The sequence below is a fragment of the Staurois parvus genome, unplaced genomic scaffold (genome assembly GCF_062004578.1).
Source record: "Staurois parvus isolate SC_StPar_1 unplaced genomic scaffold, SC_StPar_1.0 ptg001252l, whole genome shotgun sequence".
Taxonomy (NCBI): Eukaryota; Metazoa; Chordata; class Amphibia; order Anura; family Ranidae; genus Staurois; species Staurois parvus.
Window position 1 is genome coordinate 910,316 of NW_028319048.1, and position 15,442 is coordinate 925,757.

General features: G+C 41.2%; 1 protein-coding gene across 1 annotated transcript in view; it reads left to right on the top strand.

Annotated features, from left to right (window-relative positions):
* Nucleotides 1-206: 206 nt before the first annotated feature.
* LOC149437842 (uromodulin-like) overlaps nt 207-15,442 on the top strand; it is a 31,908-nt gene continuing 16,672 nt past the window's right edge. The window contains exons 1-7 of the mRNA XM_089660544.1: nt 207-285; nt 1,194-1,391; nt 3,928-3,942; nt 6,466-7,296; nt 7,447-7,560; nt 12,145-12,347; nt 13,492-13,646. Of these exons, the coding sequence (XP_089516670.1) occupies nt 207-285; nt 1,194-1,391; nt 3,928-3,942; nt 6,466-7,296; nt 7,447-7,560; nt 12,145-12,347; nt 13,492-13,646 (1,595 nt within the window). The remainder of the gene's footprint in view (nt 286-1,193; nt 1,392-3,927; nt 3,943-6,465; nt 7,297-7,446; nt 7,561-12,144; nt 12,348-13,491; nt 13,647-15,442) is intronic.

A 15,442-nucleotide genomic window follows, 5' to 3' on the forward strand; every position in this document is an offset into this window, starting at 1 on the left:
ACTGAGGGCATGTGATACAAGGCATTAATAAGGGGATTAATAATTGGCAGGCTCCCATACCGTGACAAAGAGTTTTCAGGGATCATCTAAAGGCAGCCAGAGTAGGAGATAAAGTAGCTTTACAGACAAAGGTAGAGTGTTCCAGAGGATGAGAGAGGCTATGGAGAAGTCCTGGAGAAGAGCATTGGAGGAGGAAACAAGGGAGCATGAGAGCAGGAGGTCTTAGTAGGAGTAAAGAGGATGGTTGGGTGATATTTGGAGACAAGATGTGGAATGTAGCTCAGGGTATAGTTGTAGATGGCTTTGTAAGTTGTTGTTAGTATTTTGAGTTTAATTCACTGGGCAACAGAAAGCTAGTGGAGGGACTGGCAGAGGGAGGTAGCAGGAACTGAGCGGTTGATAAGGTAGATGATTCTAGCATAAGCATTCATGATAGACTGAAGAGGGGATAGCCTAAGGAGAGGTAGGCCTATGGGGAGGGATTTCCAATAGTCAAGGCGAGAGATAACAAGGGAGTGATTGAGTAGCTGGTGGTTTCATTAGTTTAAAAAGGGTCACATTTTAGAGATGGTGGAGGTGAAGTCTACAAGCTTTTGACAGCGACTGGATTTGAGCCAAAAGGACAGCCAGAGTCTAGGATTACACCTAGTACTCTGGTGTAAGGGATGGGACTGATAGTTGTATTATTTATCTTGATAGAAAAGTCATCGAGGAGGACAACTAGAGGTGGGGGAGAGATTAAGTGGTGTGACATCCATAAGTTAGTAATGCGAGAGGAGACTGAAGGAGTGTGGCGAGGAATGGAGAGATAGTGGAGATGTGGAGAATATGTGGAGAATGTCTCCATACAGAGTGTTGGGTTCACACTCAATGCTCATCAGGGTTTTCAAGAAATACCTGCATTGTGTTAGGCTGAAACCAGATCCAGTGAACAATGGTGAAGGGGATGAGGCCCCAAAAATATAACTAAATTTTGTTCAGCAGACGTGCTCATTAAATAAAAAGATGTTTCTAAATCGATTCTTCAGGAACATCAGTATTTATTGATCATATGAACAGGTTGAAACGCACCATTAATTTTGTTTGAATATTACACTTACAAATGTTTGACAACAAAATGCATTTATTAGACTTTCTTTCAATGTATAAATGTATTTAAGTTGTATCTATTTATATATCTTTTATTATTTCAGGAAACACATTTACATTTGAAAAAAATCCATATTATAATTACTACTACGAGAATTACTACTCTTACTATTACTACTCTTATTACTACTATGATTATGGTTTTATAAATGCCCATTTAGTAAAAAGTCCGGCTGCAGGATCCTGGACTCTGAACGCTCAGGGAAGATTTTCACTTTCTGTTCAAATATTGGGATTTACTGGTAAGTTCTATTATCTCAGTGTATATGAATAATTCTGACTCTGGCAGTTCCCCTCCTAGGGCTTGTCTAGTAGAGTCATTCCTAAAATGTGAATATTGTTAAATTCAGGTAAATATGAATCCATATTTTGGTGTGTTTTTTGTTCAGATTCAGATTCCCAGATGTCTTCTAGGAGACATGTGACCTCCATTGAGCCAATATTTTTGCTGTGATGCTGCAAAATGTTCTTTCCATTCTGGTATGAAAGGAAGCCCCTCCCAGAGTTCATCTCTCCCCATTGTGGTGGAGGGAGAAGGGGGTGTATGGAGACACTGTTGTGGCGGGATAGAATAGAGGATAGAAAAACAGCCATTTAAAGTAGGTGACTACAATGAGGGCAGCACGGGCCAATGTTAATGTTTCTTTTTTTAAATTGTTTTATAAAAAGGAACAGTTTTTTGCAGTGCTATACTCTAAAAGGCACTTGCATCTTGTCATTCTGCACCTTTGGCTTCTGGTAGTCAGTTTGGACTGTTGTAGTCTACTGGCTTACTAATTGTCATCTGGTACAATTTGTGGAATTGATGCCTCACACTATGTATGCATCCATGCCTATTGCTGTTGTTATCTATCCATCCCAAGGCTCCTGACACCTGCCTAGCCCACTCACCTAGTAATATCTAAGTATCCTTGGCATCATTTTTTGAATAAAAGGTTGACACTGTGTCTTACACCTACACTGATTCTGGCTGTTGTCTGAGACCACCAAAGCTCCCCTCCCCCAAACCCATTGGAATACTTTGTTAATGTATATAAGACTCCCAGGGTTGATAGGAGTTCCTGTTTATTTTTATTTTTGTACTCATCCCAATTTTTTTGGACCCACTATCTCATTATGCAGAACTGCAGGAATTTCAGAAACAATTTTGACAAGGTGATGAAGGGTGTCCTACCAATTTTGTATTGCTTTTCTCTATAATCAAGTATTATACAACTCTCTATAAAGTGTGTTTATCCAGTACCTATGGAGGTTATATTTAGTAAGTAGCAAGATGTGGAATTATTAATTTGCAATAAGTGAAAATGTTGACATTTGTTTTCTAAATGTATTGTAGGCACATAAAAAAGAGACATTAAAGTGGTTCTGGTTGGTACAATCACTGCATTAGGTAAAAAAAAACCTTCTATATGCAGCTCCCCCCCCAGGCCATACTTACCTGAGCCACTACAAAAGGGCAGCGACTCTCTCCTCTTGCTCCCTCCTCAATGGACAGAGTCATCAGAGAGAGCTATTGGCTGATTTCAATTACATCCTGTGAGGAGAAAGTGGGCAGTAGAGTTCAGCTTCACTTTATGTATGAAAGGACACACAGAGCACGGCTCGGAAGAGAGCCTGCACAAATGCACCGATAGCAAGTGGCTGACTATGGGGGAACTGAACAGGAAGAAGCCAGGAGCTCCAGCGGGGGACTGAAGAAGAGCAGAATTGAAGCTGATCTGTGCAAAGCCATTGAACAGAGACATTTTGTTATTAATCTCTTATGCCAGCAGTTTGCATATATATGGCCTCTTAACACCGAGAGGTCGCATTTATGTGTACCAAAATGTAAACAATGCAGGTAACAGAAAGGTCACAATCACTACTTCTGATTGGGAGCTTTATGATCGTGTGACCATTGTGACAGCCAATCACGGGGGTCACATAACCAAAATTCCTGCCTCCACCTCTCAGTGTCTGAGACCTCCTAAAGGGCCTAGAGGTGCCGGTGCTAAGGGGTTAAAAAAATAGAACTACAATTACTTATTGGTTTTTAAGGGTGCAATGGCTCCTGAGAGTTACAGAAGCTTCTTTTAACTATCCTGGACCTGTTCTTCTGCCAAAAAGGTTATAACAGACCAAAACATTATCCCCAAAAGTGACCCTAAATTTGACCCTAAGGTAGCTGTAACTTTATTTATACCCAGAGCCATGTGATCACCAAGAAAGTGCTGTGATGGCAACCACAATCCCATGTACTGTCTGTGTCTACATTGCTAAGACGGCTAAACAAAATAGTTAAAACAAGAAGGATCTGTGACTAAGGATCCTAATGATTTCTTCTGTGAGCTCTTCTAGACTGTAAACTTCACATTTTAATTTACCTCAACAGCCTCGCTAATGAGGCCCCTTCTAACCCCAAAGCCCCTTAGCACCTGCTCAGGCTGCTATGGCTATAGTTTTTACACTGTTGGTAATGTTCAAAGTCCTCAAATTCCACTGTAACTTACCTACATATTATTTTCTATCCTATGAAAGGGAATCCTCGTGGATTAATATGTCAATCTCTGAATATAAATTTTTAAAGTAATCAATCCTGAATGAATGCAATGCTAACAGCACATAGTTCAGCATCATGTAGAGTGGAATGTGAGCAATATTTTGTTGGTAAAGTGTAAGTTATTACTTTATAATTATTGATGTCACAAAATACCACTTTATCTGATGATTTGCTATTTCCAAGAGATGCATGCCAAGAAACAAAATCTAATGCTCTTATTTATGTTTACATTTTTGTAGGGTTGGACAAATCAGGTAAGTCCAACATACAACCATTTTGTGATTTCCTTATATGTAAACATTCCACTTCTATTATCTGTCTGTTATGTGTAGAGATCATCTGTCTATAGATGCCATTCAACATGGTCATCACCCCAGAGGTATACAAGCCAAAACGTCTGCATTTACCTTTGTTTGTTTCCTACAAGTGATACTTTTTCAGGTTTAGATGTTTCATGTACTCCCCAAAAGAGAATTTATTAAGAGACACTTTTAAGCAAGTTAGTGATAAATATAAATACAAATCAGGCATTGTGTCAGTTAGCAAAGTCTGTGCAACAGTCTGTATCTGTATGTGTGACCCTTGCAGAAAAATCCAAAAGGTTGATGAATTCTGTAGGTCACTAAGTCTGAGACAAGTTTACCACTGGAGGTGAGACAGGTTTCACATAAAACAGACAAGTAGTCAGTGGCCAAGTTCATTCTGTCCTAGTACTATTTGTTTTTATTTCAACTAGTATTTATTTGTTTTGTAAAAGTAACAATCATTGGTGAAGAAACAAGAACTATTACATATAAAACTGAAAGGAACAAAGGTGCAAGAACACATGAGGTTTGATAGTCCAAGTGTTATACTTACAATATCAAATCATACATCAATGTGAGAGACAGCAAAACCAATTTGAAGTTATTATGGTTATTTCTAAGGTTTAAAATCCAGATGGAGGGTTTATTCCAAAGCATTTAATGATCTCATTGAGTTGTGGGGATTCAGCCCACTCCCCTTCATCAGGGCTTAGGAAAATGGGTTTTGGCGAATTTGAGATGGAAATTGTATCAGTATAATTGTGTACTGAAAATCTTGAGTCTCCTTTAGCACTTTCAGCAGCTGATGAATGTAGCAAGGAGATCAATACATTTGGAACACAATTATCCTGATCCTATTTCATGCTCAAGTCCTCCAAAAGCCATTCTCTCAAGTCCTGATGATGGGGGTGGGCTGAGGCCCCAGAAACACATTGGCTGTTGAGTTCATTACATGTTTTTGATTTTAACATTTTAGCATTTAACATATTTAACATATTTATGGGTAAATTTGATCCGGGGTATGTCTGATTTTCTATTGGGGGATGACAAAGGCATTTTTCCCTGCTGGAGCAAATTGAATCATGCTTTTTTGGGGGGGTTTTCGCCTTTCTCTGCATCAACAGTGAATGTAGGATTGTGTGTATATATACCATTACATATATTTTTTTGTTTATTTGTTTTATCCCATTCTATTGGTTGAATTGGATGGACTTTTTTCAACCAGACTAATTATGTAACTATACAGTATAATTCCAGTGTGGTGCTTCAAATCGTTCATTCAACCATTATACTGATTGCCTAAGTATTCCTTTGAAGGTTCCTCAGTGTACAGAAGCAGCCTACACATCACCCAGCTACCCCACTGAGATAATAGTACTGTGACAGTACCAATCATAGGTACAGAATAGAATCCACATAGGGTCCCAGAGATATTTAATCCACCATCCCAATTTGAAATTATTGACACCAAGAAAAGAAAAGATAAGTATCCATCAAATCCAAAATTCAACTCAACTTGTTGCACAAAACATTTTCAATAGAAAAAATTAAATAGCCTGACAGTGATTATGAACTATGCAGTACAATACATACAAAATCTTATTCTCTATAAAGATTTTGTCTCTGGCTCATTTGTTATATTGTGGACCTTCAGCTCCAACCCAAGTAGCCCAAGGCTTCTGGATGTTCACAAATGTAAGACTTTTATCTTTCCTTACGGCTAACAATTTTTCAAAGGTTTAATTAATTTGAACAGCTTCAGACAGATTTGATGCAAGGTTTTCTTTCCAATGTCTAATGATAGTTAGCCTTGTGGCCAAGAGAGTGACCACATTATGAGAGCATGGGGGAAAGTCATCTAATTTGAACAGCTTCAGACAGATTTGATGCAAGGTTTTCTTTCCAATGTCTAATGATAGTTAGCCTTGTGGCCAAGAGAGTGACCACATTATGAGAGCATGGGGGAAAGTCATCTATTTCTAAGTTTAGGATGATTAATGGAGGTTTAGAAGAAATCATGACCCTTGTTACTTTTGAAGTAATTGAAATAAGATTTTCTGCCAGAAGCTTTTGAATTTCTTGACCATAGAGTGTGCGTCAGGCTGCCTACTTGTCATTGCAGTGGTATTTTAAAGCAGTTGATTGTGGAATTGTTTAATCTGCAGCTATGAAATGGTTAGCCCAGAGATATTCAACAAAGTAGATCTGTGGTCAGAGTCCTCTGTGACAGTCTCAGGGGAGCTAATGTTTTCAGCACCTCACAAGACAGATGGGCCAGAGGGGAGGTCAGGTGGAGTGGCAAGAGGTAGAATGTAGTGTGTTTAGAGGGGGCAACTTTATTGTGTCTGGCTGAAAAAGTCTGTTACAGCACCCGAGCTAATAGAATATATTTATCTAGACAATAGTTCACTGTATGTTCCTATTTTGTATAAACCCACCTACCCAAGAAAACAGTTTTTTTTCTCTTTTTAGGAACTTGTTCTGATTCTGACTGCCACCCAGATGCCACTTGTTCAGAATTTGGAGGATACGGGGAGTGCACATGTAAAGAGGGGTTTGCTGGAGACGGAACATCTTGTACTGATATAGATGAATGTCAGGACTATTACACCAACAATTGTTCTTATTATGGTTACTGTGTGAACACTGTCGGATCTTACACCTGTAATTGTTACTCTGGATTTGAATATAAAGAAGAATTTGGCTGTGTTGATATTGATGAGTGTGCGGACAGATCTCTGAATGACTGTGATCCAGTAGCTATATGTACAAATTATAATTATGGATATTACACCTGTGCTTGTTCCTATGGATATTATGGAGATGGAAGACACTGTGAAGTCAATGAATGCCAACAAGGATCACCATGTCGATCTAATGAAGACTGTGTTAAGTACATTGGATCCTATTCCTGTATTGACCCTTGCTCCAACTACACCGAACTTAATGACCCCTGGCGCAGCACTTCTAATACATATGATTATAGTAATTACTGGTATTACTGGTGGTATTGGTATCATTGTGACAATGGCCTGTCTGGCTGGTATCGGTTTAAAGGAGAATATGACCAGCAAATCCCTGAGCACTGCATACCACAATTTAGCTGTGGTACTGTTGTCCCCATTTGGATGAACGGCTCCCACCCTACAAGCAGTGACGGCATTGTTAATCGTGTAGCTTGTTCCAGCACGTATGATGGATGCTGCACAGAACCTTTCAATATTTCTGTGAAAATGTGTCCGGGAGGATTTTATGTGTATAAGCTACAGAGTACACCAGGCTGCAACTTCGCCTATTGTACAGGTAAGTACTGACACAAAGCATCATTCAGTGTGTTGTCTTCATGTGTAAAACAATATATCTATCTATATATACAGTATGTGTATGTATAATTCCTATGTGCTGTCTTTTCTTTCCGTTTATAAAACATTCTTTGTGCTCCTTCATTTCTAGAATCCAAATATAGCTGCTCAGGGGTGGACTGCGCTCCGGATGAGGAATGTAGAATTGTGGGCGGAGATCCTGGCTGTTACTGTAAAGATGGAATACAACAAGGAAATCTAGAAGGTACTGTAGCTTTTGAAACATGAGGATTTCTATTTAAAGGAAAGAAAGAAAGGAGCTCACCAGATATTAAGCTGCAGTTATCCATGCAGCCAATCACACATATACAGAGATGAGGACTTCACTCTTCCAAAGTAGACAAAACACAATCTCCCTCCACAGTAGGGATCACCCCAAGCATGCTAAGGTACTATGTGGAAATCCCCTGAGGATGTTTCTTCACACGGAACACATTGGGACAGAACTATGTGCCGACGTCATGCCACTGCTTTTGCTTCTGGAACCGACGGACATTTTTGTAAATGTTTGTTGAGCAATTTTTATTGTTTGATTGCTACTGGAGCAAAACTATTGTAGCTTTGTCACAAATGAATTGGAATATTGTGTGATTTAGATTAGTTTTTATTTAAAGTGAGCTTTATTGCCCTTTTTTGGTAAAATACTACACTATACAAGCTTTCTCTTTGTGGTTATGAGTGGCTCTTCACACGTAGTGCCTTAGAATGCTTGGAGTAATCCCTACTGTGGAGGAAGATTGCATTTTGGTTACTTTGGAGGAGTGAAGTCATCATCTGTATATATGTGTGATTGGCTGTATGGATAACTGCAGCTTAATATCTGGTGAGTTCCTATCTTGTGGAGTTCCTATCTTGTGGTGTTGCACATGATCTTGGTGGTGGATTTAAAGGATGGAGACACCATTGTTCTTTCAAGTGAAGAATTCACTTAAGATTGTTTCACTGTGTACTTTTTTTATTCACTATTTTAATCATTGCTTCATGTTGTTTGATATAGCAATGATTACATTTTTTTTTCTGAACACTTTAAGTTTACATTCTTTTTGAATCACTTATATTGATACGTGATAAATTTTATTTACAAATAGGTTATCATTCAACTTTAAAGGATCACCTTTTTAGACAAAAATATTAAACGCACATTTTTTGCAGGTAAAAAAATGTGCATTTATTATTTTTGTCTACAAGAGCCTGGAAAGCATTGAACCAGCGATCAGTAGATCGCTGATGCAATGCAGGTCTCCTGCAGACCTGTCAGAATATCTGCTTGGCTGTACAGGATGTACGGGCTGTATGGGGTGTATAGGATGTATAGGATGTATGGGGTGTATGGGATGTACGAGCTGTATGGGATGTGTGGGATGTACAGGATGTACGGGGTGTATGGGATGTACGGGGTGTATGGGATGTACGAGCTGTATGGGATGTGTGCGATGTAAGGTATGTACGGGGTGTATGGGATGTACGGGGTGTATGGGGTGTATGGGGTATACGGGATGTATGGGATGTAAGAGATGTATGGGATGTATGGGATGTACGGGGTGTATGGGATGTATGGGGTGTACGGGGTGTATGGGGTATACAGGATGTACGGGGTGTATGGGATGTACAAGATATATGGGATGTATGGGATTTCCGGGGTGTATGGGATGTACGGGGTGTATGGGATGTACGGGGTGTATGGGATGTGTGGGATGTACGGGATGTACGGGGTATATGGGATGTACGGGGTGTATGGGGTGTATGGGGTATACGGGATGTACGGGATGTATGGGATGTAAGAGATGTATGGGATGTACGGGGTGTATGGGATGTATGGGGTGTATGGGGTGCATGGGGTATATGGGATGTAAGAGATGTATGGGATGTATGGGATGTACAGGGTGTACGGGATGTATGGGGTATATGAGGTGTATGGGATGTACAGGGTGTACGGGATGTATGGGGTATATGAGGTGTATGGGATGTACGGGGTGTATGGGATGTATGGGATGTATGGGGTGTATGGGATGCACGGGGTGTATGGGGTGTATGGGGTATACTGGATGTACGGGGTGTATGGGATGTATGAGATGTATGGGGTGTATGGGGTGTATGGGGTGTACGGGTTTACATGATGTAAGGGGTGTATAGGGTGTATGGGGTGTACAGAATGTACAGGATGTAGGGGGTGTACGGGGAGCACAGGATTACGGGGTGCAAGGGATGTACGGGGTGTATGGGATGTATGAGATGTATGGGGTGTATAGGGTGTATGGGGTGTACGGGGAGTACAGGATTACGGGGTGTGAGGGATGTACGGGGTGTATGGGATGTATGGGGTGTATGGGTTATATGGGGTGTATGGGATGTACGGGGTGTATGGGATGTATGGGGTGTATGGGGTATATGGGATGTACGGGGTGTATGGGATGTATGAGATGTATGGGGTGTATGGGGTGTATGGGATGTATGAGATGTATGGGATGTATGGGGTGTATGGGGTATATGGGGTGTATGGGATGTACGGGGTGTATGGGATGTACAGGGTGTATAGGATGTATGGGGTATATGGGATGTACGGGGTGTATGGGATGTATGAGATGTATGGGATGTGTGGGGTGTATGGGGTGTACGGGTTTACATGATGTAAGGGGTGTATGGGATGTATAGGGTGTATGGGGTGTATGGGATGTATGGGGTGTATGGGGTACAGGGGATGTATGGGATGTATGGGGTGTATGAGGTATATGGGGTGTATGGGTTTACATGATGTATGGGGTGTACGGGTTTACATGATGTAAGGGGTGTATAGGGTGTATGGGGTGTACAGAATGTACAGGATGTAGGGGGTGTACGGGGAGTACAGGATTACGGGGTGTAAGGGATGTACGGGGTGCGCGGTGTGTACACGGTGTATGGGATGTACGAACAAGAAGATATACTGACAGGACAAATCAATGAACTACCATAGAGCTCCACAGCACCGTGGTCGTTCAGTGAGCACTACAAGCACACAGCCACTAAAGCTGTCGGGACTTGTAGTTCATTCATTCATGGAAGTCTGTGGATGAATGACGTGTGGGCAGAGCCCCACATCCCCACTCTGTTCTCAAATCTGAGACATAGTATGGGGGAACTTCTCCCCGTATTATCTGTTGAAGGGAGGGGGGCGGAGGGCAGCGGCTGTGGTTATGGGAACAATAGCTGGTGGAACATGAAATACGTTCCCAAAGGTGAACATATCCTTTAAAGATACTGCTATTTGATAAGTGCAATAAAATGTAACAGATTATGGAAGAAAACTACATAGTAGCCTGTACTAGTCTGGTGTCTTTGGTAGGATGATTAGACACACTTCCTGATTTTGACAAATAATTCTAAAAATGCTGTTTTAAAATAAACATGTTCTGACTTATAATGGTCTAATATTGTTAAAGTTCCATCTCCTTTCTTCTATCAGTTTCTGTGTCTTTGGTGAGCCCATTAGATTCCAGGTTCAGGCTGTACTGAGAACATCGCTTTCTGTCCAAATCTGCACTGATTCATGTCCCTTCTTTGTTCTAAGCCACTCCCCCAGCCATTCTTCTTCTAAATGCCAAATTCTTACTAGCCAATAAAGTCTGTGTCCTTTTAAACTTGAATAATAAGGGGTGGGGCATAGTATTAGGAGGGGTCGGAGCTTAGTGGTGGCTTAGGCAGATCCTCCATAAATCCAGGGTGTTGAGTCCAGTTTGAGGTATAACACATGTTCTTCCATGTCCTCTGCCTGCACTCTAGCAGCATTGTTACCAGGTTCAGTTTAATTTAAAAACTTGATGTTTCCACTTTTCAGATTGATAGAGTTAAGAATTAAAAATTGGGAATGTGCATGTCCCCTCTACCCAAAGATACCGGATACTATGGCCATGGCTGAATAGCCCTGCCTGCATGTCTTTCAGCTCTGAGAAGGTTCTTCTAGAGGAAATCTTCATATAAAGTAGCCATCTCCTTGAAAAACAAAAAACAAAACAGTTTTTGTGTTATTGGAGACCATTTGCAGTACTGGTATCCTAGGAGGATGGATTTGCAAAAAGGTGTTCCACATGTTACTTTCCTGCTAGAATAGGGGAGTTAATACGTTTCTGCCCTTCACTTCAGTGTACAGTCAAAGGGTCTTTTTAAAGAAATACAAACCCAACACTCCATTCATTCAGTTACTAAATGTAGTCAACACATTTGCAGGTAAAAAACATGTACATGTATTTTTTCTTCACATTTCAGCCTGTAAGGCATTGCAACCGTGATCAACAAATTGTGGGTGCAATGCCTGGATCCTGCAGACTCTCCCACTATACTGTCTGCCCATACATCATACTGGCGGGCAGTAACTGAGTGACAGGAAGGATCAATGAACTACCTAGAGTGCTCACCAGCTCCAGAGTAGTTCATTGAGAATTACAAGCCGTCAGGCATAACAGTTGACAGTAGTTGTAGTTCTTCCACTCACAGAACTCTATGAATGAATGAAGCGGCTTGGTGGGTGGAGCTCCACATGGCTGTGTTATTTTTTTTTCAAATGGTGACAGCGAGTGTGGGGACAAGATCTTGGCTTGCTGTCGCAGGGAGGGTGTGGATCAGGGAGAGGCCGCAGGAGTGGGAACTTGTTCCACCATCAAAACGGTTGTAACATGTTCCTAAAGGTGAACTTATGCTTTAAGCAATCCATTGTGAGTGAGGCAGATGAGTCAGGTGGATGACAAAGACCTTCCAGTATATTATATTTACAATATCCTGTATATCAATATGGGTTTTCATTCTACATTTGTAGATGATCGTAAACCAAATGTCACCTGTGGCCTGGAGAACATAGAAGTGAGGTTCAGCAAATGTCTCCTGGAGCAGTGGGGATACAACACCTCAGCCTTTCATCTAAGAGACAATTACTGTCGAGGAATCATTGAAAGAAGTAATAAAAGTTACATCACTTTCATCACACGGCCATCAGATGGTAGATGTGGGGGATTCATTGGGGTATGTAGAATCTACTGCCATGTTATCTGATGTTGTATTCATGAAATCTTTGCATTACCATTGTCCCCATTTATTTAATCCAAGGCTTCCCGCTCCCCATTACCAGTGAATGGGCCTTTGATCTTTATAAACAAATGTCCAGTTTTGGTCATCACCATATCATTATATCACCTTCTCTAAGTGCATTCAATAAGTTGTGTTCAATATACAGATCATTCATACAGAAGTCAGTTCATATTTTTTTTTCACTGGACTTCTTTACCAATGGACTTGAGAAGGTGACATGAGGACATGGAATGGACCTGTTACTATTCACACTAAGTACATGAATGGGTATGCTACTTTTATGTTACTTTTATGTTAGCCTCATGATTATGAATGATGTAATTAAATCATTTTAATGTATTGGATATGGAATCATACATTATCTTATCTGTATTTCAAGTGACAATATGAACAGAATTTAATAAAAGTAAAGGATGTACCTGATATATTTCAAATATACAGCAGACTTCCTGTAGTGATCTGACAGCAGAAAACCACTAAGGGGGGATATAGATAAAGCAAGTAAACCCGGGATATTCACCTACCCATCATCCCTTCTTCCCATTCTCTGTCCAATCAAAGGCTACATACTGGTGAATACTAATGTCAAGTAAAAATCCTCAAATGATGGATCTGAATATGCGGTGAGAAGGTTTGATGCTGAGTATCTTCTAGCAGACTTGTCGGCTTTCCAATCAGAATCAATAAAATGATTTGTAAATCACAAATGTGTAGAACAGATCGGGGTCAGCAGCTGTAACAATGTAACTGAGCCCTGGATTCCCCCTTGAAGAACAGGAGACCCGAATGAGCAGTAAAAGATGACTCAGTCCAGGTGTTGGATGATCTCTATGGTGGAGGATACAACAGGGACAGACAGAGAGCGATCAGTAAACCAATCATTGGTCACTTTATTGGTGTTTTGACTCATTTTGTTGCCTTGCTTTGATTAAAATGGCAGCTCACAGCGTGCGTCAGACTGCAGAGGAAATGAGCCGGAAACATGACTACATGACAATAACATACAATAAGTCATATATATTTTTGCCTGGAATTGTTGTTTAATTCTTTAACTTTTACTGTAAATGTTATTTTTCAGAACGATGGAACTGATATCACATATACAAACACTGTATACCTAACACCAAAATCTGACGGAGTGATTGTAAGAGATGAGTACCCCATTGACTTCCATTGCTCTTATCCATCAGACATGGAGATCAACCTTCTAACCGCTATCAGCAGCTACGTAGTGTGAGTCGCTTTCCTTGGTACCTTTCCTAGATACAGGTGTAGTGCTGAATGGAGAAAATGGAAGTCCGGCACCAACACAGTTTGGAGTAAAAGAGTTACAGACTTTATTTGATATCCATCAAGTCAATAAAAAATCCATAATATAAAAAGATTAACGTGTTTCTGCTCCTTCCGGGCCTTAGTCATTATAATTATTACAACTAAGGCCCGGAAGGGGCAAAAACACGTTAATCTTTTTATATTTTGGATTCTTTTATTGACTCGATAGATAAAAATGAAAGTCTGTAACTATTTTATTCCAAAGTGTGTCGGTGACGGACTTCCATTTTCTCCATGCTTATCTATGACAAGCACAGTGTATGTCCTGGCATGGACCAAGTACCCTGCTGAACTAATTGGTGTCCAGTCCTGTAGAAATGTATTTCTTTGATGATTTATACATCAGGTTCTATTTTATACATCAAATATGCTTTTAAATGGTTTGCCTTTAATCCTCTATGTATAAATGATAAATTATTTGTTCAACTTTAAGCCCTGCCCTTTGCACCTATAACAGCTTCAACTCTTCTGGGAAGGCGGTCCACAAGGTATAGGAGGGTGTCTATGGGAAGGTTGGACCATTCTTCCAGAAGCACATTTGTCAGGTCAGGCACTGATGTCGGGGGAGGAGGCCTGGCTCACAGTCTCCGCTCTAATCCATCCCAAAGGTGTTCTATGGGGTTGATATCAGGACTCTGTGCAGGACAGTCAAGTTCCTCCACCCCAAACTGGCTCCTCCATGTCTTTATGGACCTTGTTTTATGCACTGGTACGCAGTCATGTTGGAACAGGAAGGGGCCATCCCCAAACTTTTCCCACAAAGTTGGGAGTGTGAAATTGTCTAAGATGTGTTGGTATGCTGATGCCTTAAGAGTTCCCTTCACTGGAACTAGGGGGCCAAGCCCAACCCCTGAAAATCAACCCCACACCATAATCCCCCTCGACTAAACTACACTTGTCACAATGCAGTCAGGCAAGTACTGTTCTCCAGGCAACCGCCAAATCCAGACATGTCCATCGGATTGCCAGAGAAATTTGATTTGTCAGTCCAGAGAACATGTCTCCACTGCTCTAGAGTCCAGTGGCGGTGTGCTTTACACCACGGCATCCAACGCTTTGCATTGCACTTAGTGATGTAAGGCTTGGATGCAGCTGCTCGGCCATGGAAACCCATTCCATGAAGCTCTCTGTTGTTGGGCTCATCTGAAGACCAAATTAAGTTTTTGAGGTCTTTAGCTATTGACTCTGCAGACAGTTGGCGACTTCTGCGCACTGTGCGCTTCAGCATGCGCTGACCCCGCCCCGTCATGTGACGTGGCCTACCACTTGGTGACTGAGTGGATGTTGTTCCCAGTTGCTTCCACTTTGTTATAATCCCACTAACAGTTGAGCGTGGAATATTTAGTAGCCAGGAAATGTCACGGATGGACTTATTGCACAGGTGGCCACCTATCACGGGACCACGCTTGGAGTCACTGAGCTCCTGAGAGCGACCCATTCTTTCACCAATGTTTGTAGAAGCTGTCTGCATGTCTAGGGGCTTGATTGTATACACCTGTGTCCATGGAGGGGATTGGAACACCTGAATCACATGATTGGGAGGGGATTGGAACACCTGAATCACATGATATGGAGGGGATGGGAACACCTGAATCACATGATTGGGAGGGCTGGCCCAATACTTTTGGCAATATAGTGTATATGGTCTTTTACGTAACCTGGGTGGTAGGCTGCTCTGGTCATGACCCAAGACCCTT